This window comes from Alosa alosa, chromosome 14 (genome assembly GCF_017589495.1).
Source record: "Alosa alosa isolate M-15738 ecotype Scorff River chromosome 14, AALO_Geno_1.1, whole genome shotgun sequence".
Taxonomy (NCBI): Eukaryota; Metazoa; Chordata; class Actinopteri; order Clupeiformes; family Clupeidae; genus Alosa; species Alosa alosa.
In genome coordinates this window covers 27,458,755-27,463,754 of record NC_063202.1, presented here as the reverse complement: position 1 = coordinate 27,463,754, position 5,000 = coordinate 27,458,755, and the positions used below count along the sequence as shown (strand labels likewise).

Genomic DNA, 5,000 nt, shown 5'->3' with positions numbered 1-5,000 from the left:
CCTCACGCTGGGGGTCTGAAACATGAGTTCGCTCTCTGTGACGCAAGTGGTCTGCATGCGCATGCAGATGGAAATTAGGCCTCAGAGAGATTTCAAAACATGTGCTAAAATCAGCTTAATTGAATGTTTCATAAAGCTGCCAACATACCTGTAGTAAGGCCTATTTTTGTAGAGCTGTCTGCTCTTCCTTTTAACAAGTGTGAGAGCATACTATAACAAAAACATCTCCTGCTGAAGACGCTTGTTGTTTGGAGCGGGGTTGTTAAAAGAGCATTTGAACACAGCCTGTAGTTGAGCTCAGCCTGCGGTTGCCAATGCACTAAAATGGTATCATTTTATGTGAGTTGTCTCCCATTTGCACCTTCATCCAAAGAAAGACCCTTTTTAAGTCAAGGAGATATTTAAGCATTCTTTTCATTTGGATGCAACTTTGAAGATTTTGTGTGGCATTTTCATTCATGTGAACCAGAACCTTTTAAGCCATGTTTGTAGCCGAATGACTGGGTGTCTCAGAGAGAGAGAGGGAGAGAGAGCAAGTGAAGAGCAGAACGATTAGCTGGAGAGCTGCACCACTTCTGAGCAGCAGTTGTACAGTATGCTCTTCTCTCACAGATATTGCCTCCCTTTCTTCTCCTCCCACCAATATTGTACCTCTGTTTTATAACTGCAGTCTCTCTCTCTTTCTCTCTCTCTCTCTCTCTCTCTCTCTCTGTATGTGTGTGTGTGTGAGAGAGAGAGAGATATGAGATATGAAGGTTAATGTGAATATAATGGTGAATAGAGTGTTGTTAAGTATGTACATATTTGTTAGTGTGCGCTTATCTGAGAGACAATATGGTTGACAAAAGGCCTGTCACTGTTTGACAAACAAAGAGGATGAGCCAGCTACAGGTGTGGCCAGGAGGAATTCCCTTCTCTCTCTCTCTCTCTCTCTCTCTCTCTCTCTCTCATTCTCTCTCTCTCTGAGGAATATAGCATCCATTTCTCTTTGACTTACTTATCCTTCACAACCCCCAATCCCTCTGGTGTCCTGCTGCGTCTCTGTGGACTCCTCTGCCCTCCTCCAGGGAACTCTGGGTATTGTAGTTCCATATCCCATGGGTGTCTCAAGATAATGTTTGAATTAAACTGACATTGCCCCCCTCCCTGCACCCACCCCACTCCTTTTTCGTGTGCCAACAGCCTGAGGAGAAAATGGAGAGAGGGGAGATAGGCAGTCAAAGTGAAAGAGACAAGAGAGGATGAAAGGAGGAAAGAGAGGAAGGTGGCTTTATTAGATTCTCCCTGATTTGCTGCTGGGCTGATATTGACTCTGGGTCCCAGTGCGCTCGTGTCTCCAACTCGGAGCTCAGAGTCGGGCCGGTATGTTTGTTTCCCTGACGCCTGTCTAATCCAGCCGGCTCGGAGCCGAGCAGGGCTGCTGTGCTGTGGTGTGCTGTGGTGAGCTGGGAGACTGCCACACTTCTGAAAGAGTTTAACCTTGTAGACGAGTCCTGCCGGTGGCTTTGCTGCACCTGCGCTTGCATACCAAAGCTCCATCAGGGAGCCAGTGAACATGCATGGCACACTGAGTTCCCCAAGCTTTTGGAGGACGTGTGTGTGTGTGTGTGTGTGTGTGTGTGTGTGTGTGTGTGTGTGTGTGTGTGTGTGTGTGTTTGTGCATACAAGTGTCCATGCATGTGTTTATGTGCTCTCATCAGTGGCGTGGGCCCCCAGCGCAGGCTGACCGCTGTGGCACAGATAAACACTATGCCCGAGAACGCAGACAATGTGTAAACACCAGCATAATGATTAGACATTCCTTGCGAGCCAGGCTCAATCAGAAGGACAAATATTTTCCCTTTGTTTCTCTCTCTCTCTCTCTCTCTCTCTCTCTCTCTCTGACACTATTTCTCTCCAACCTACACACCCACACACATTCAACAAACAGGCAGACACACTCATCTCCACAGTGATCAGAGGCAAACAGGAGCGCGAGCGCGTGCGGGCACATCTGTGTGTCAGCCCCTCAGCCCCTCCTCACACCAAAACAAAACAGCTCCTCCTTTTCTATCATTTCCAGCTTTTTTTCCTAACAGCCACTAGTGGCCTGATGGCGGTGGTGCGGCTCTGTAGTGGCTGTGGTGGTTGACCCGGAGGTGACCGCCTGCTGCTGCTACATTTACAGCTGGTGGTGCTGACATCAGTGCCCAGCAGTTATGAGCCTAGTGCCTCTGCTCGTCGCTATGGAAGCCCCCGCACACACACACACACACACACACACACACACACACACACACACACACACACACACACACACACACACACACACACACACACACACACACACCACAACCCTCCCTGTCAAAGTGGCCAGCTCCATTAATCACACTGAGTCCCCCCACTGCTGCTCGTACACCACCGTCACCATGGCTACTGCGGCTTCAGAATGCCTGGTTACAGATCTACATCTCTGGACACTTACCATGTGTCAGTTATATTTGTAATCTCACACACACACACACACACACACACACACACGTGTATACAGCAGGCAAGCTCACATACTGTAGTTAAGTACAGAACAGAGCGGCATAGTGGAGTACACACACACACCACACACTCGCAGACTTAAGTAAAACTCACAGCAGCTGTGCACAAACAAGGGTTAGATGACCTCCCCTGCTGAGCTCATCAGAAAGCACGGGCTTGGAGAGCCCTTTGAAGTGCCGCACGCGAGAGAGGCCTTTGTCTGTGTGTGTGTGTGTGTGTGTGTGTGTGTGTGTGTGTGTGTGTGTGTGTTTGTGTTTGTGAAAGGCACTGTAGATGGAATGTGTGCGGCATGTACTCGAGGTGTGAGTGTGTGTGGAATGTGTCTGTGATGGGCATGTTCAAAGAAAAAAATGTTTGTACGTATGTGTTTGCAAGTGGGTGAGAGAAAGCACATAAGAACAGTGTTTGTGTGTGTGTGTGTGTGTGTGTTTGTGTGTGTGTTACCTGTCAGTTCATATTAAGCATATATATTGTGTTTGTCAGTACATGTGAAAAATACTGCAGTCTCTCTCAATTCTATCTCACATGTGCTGTGTGCTCTCAGGAATACAATTACTGGGTCTGTCTGGATTTTTCTCTCCCTTATTCACTCTCATTCATTTGGCTGCTGGTGTGAGCTGCTATTTTCCCTGGCTCCTATAACATCACCCATTTGCCTCTGTATTGTGTATTCTGTCCATCTCCCATCTTTTCCTCTGCTGCTGCTATGCATCAGGTTCTCTTCTGGATGTGTTGTCTCCTCTCTTCATCTTATTCACCCCTCTGCTATTGGTGCTGTCTTCTACATCAAGGCTTCTATGACTTCTCCTCCATGGGGTCTCTACCACCTTTTACTATACCTCTCATCCTGCCTCATCATTCACACCATTCTCTCATTTCACCTCTCTATCTGTTATTTTTTTCCCTTCTTACTGATACCATCAGCTTTTTCCTCACAGAGTACTGAGTTCTCACAGGTCTGATTTCTAGTTGTCGAGTTGATGGTTGTAACCTTTTATTTATTTGGTGAGATGTGGTTTTTGGGATAGTTGCAATGTGCCTTTTTGAAGATATCCTTGATCCAAAATGATGGTTCAAAAGGATGAAAAGTTTGTATCTATCACTCTCTCTCTCTCTCTCTGCAGCTGCAGTCCTTCCTGCAGGTGAATGTGACTCAGGTGTACGTGGACGTGTGTGCCGAGGCGGCGTGCAGTGTGGGCAGTGGCTGCTCCGGCCAGCTGAGCGTCAGCGACAAGCCCAGCGTGCTGGACTGCGGCAGCGTGGCCCTGGTGACCGTCACCGTGGAGGCCAAAGCCGTGTGCAGCTGTGCCGCCCGCGAGCACCTCCACCAGACCTGCGCCTCCTATCCCAGAAACCCCTGCTACAACGGCGGCATGTGCCTGGACACGCAAGGAGGCTACAGGTGAGCAGAGCTGACAGCCCATCTCTGTGTGCATTTGGATCATTCAGGGTATGGATGTGTTCTTTAGTACTAACTGAATATCGGGGCAGCCGTGGCCTACTGGTTAGCGCTTCGGACTTGTAACCGGAGGGTTGCCGGTTCAAACCCCGACCAGTAGGAACGGCTGAAATGCCCTTGAGCAAGACACCTAACCCCTCACTGCTCCCCGAGCGCCGCTGTAGCAGGCAGCTCACTGCGTCGGGATTAGTGTGTGCTTCACCTCACTGTGTGTTCACTGTGTGCTGAGTGTGTTTCACTAATTCACGGATTGGAATAAATGCAGACCAAATTTCCCTCACAGGATCAAAACAGTATATACTTATATTTATACTTATTTAGTAATACATTAAGTATGTATTGTTCTCCTTACAAAATCTATTTTAGAATTACAAGCAGTAGAATAAAGGATAGAGTTTGTAACTTTGACATACTGCTGTAAGTAATTACATGGATGGTAATAAACACATGTGATATATAGTGGGATTTCCTGTGTTAGAGGGACGAGTACTTTCCATGCATGAGAACTATACACTCTCTTTATGTATGTGCTGTTGTTTATGTGTTGCTGGGGCTAAAAGTAATGGAAGAGGAGCAGGAGAGATTGGGTGTGTAAACAGTAGTGGCTGGGAGTGGGGACGTCTGGCTTATTTGTGACACAATATATGTATGTAATACATCTGCGTTTACTGGAGTGGCTGCTTTGCTTTATTCTGCTGTTAGGTGTAATGGCTGAAATACCCCCATGAGGGCTGTAAGGATTGAGAGGGTGAAGGCTATTTGGGGTGAAGGGGAATAATATGGTGTTGACTGATACATTATCACATTCAGAGCTCTAATCTATACTGCAGTTGGGTATTGTGGAGGGGAGCCTTGCATCTTATAACAGAATTGTACAAGAGGAATGACCGTAAAAGGGCAGCCAGTTTCCAATATAGAGACCATGAACATGAAATACAAATGCCATTTATGCGTTTTATAGGTCACTTTATGACTTTGATCTTATTGCGGTGGTACATAAACAGTGGCG

The 5,000-nt window shown here is 47.3% G+C and overlaps 1 protein-coding gene across 1 annotated transcript in view; it reads left to right on the top strand.

The window, feature by feature from the left end:
• si:ch211-186j3.6 (neural-cadherin) overlaps positions 1-5,000 on the top strand; it is a 164,265-nt gene that overhangs the window by 103,127 nt on the left and 56,138 nt on the right. The window contains exon 22 of the mRNA XM_048263372.1: positions 3,657-3,934. Coding sequence (XP_048119329.1) covers positions 3,657-3,934 — 278 coding nt within the window. The remainder of the gene's footprint in view (positions 1-3,656; positions 3,935-5,000) is intronic.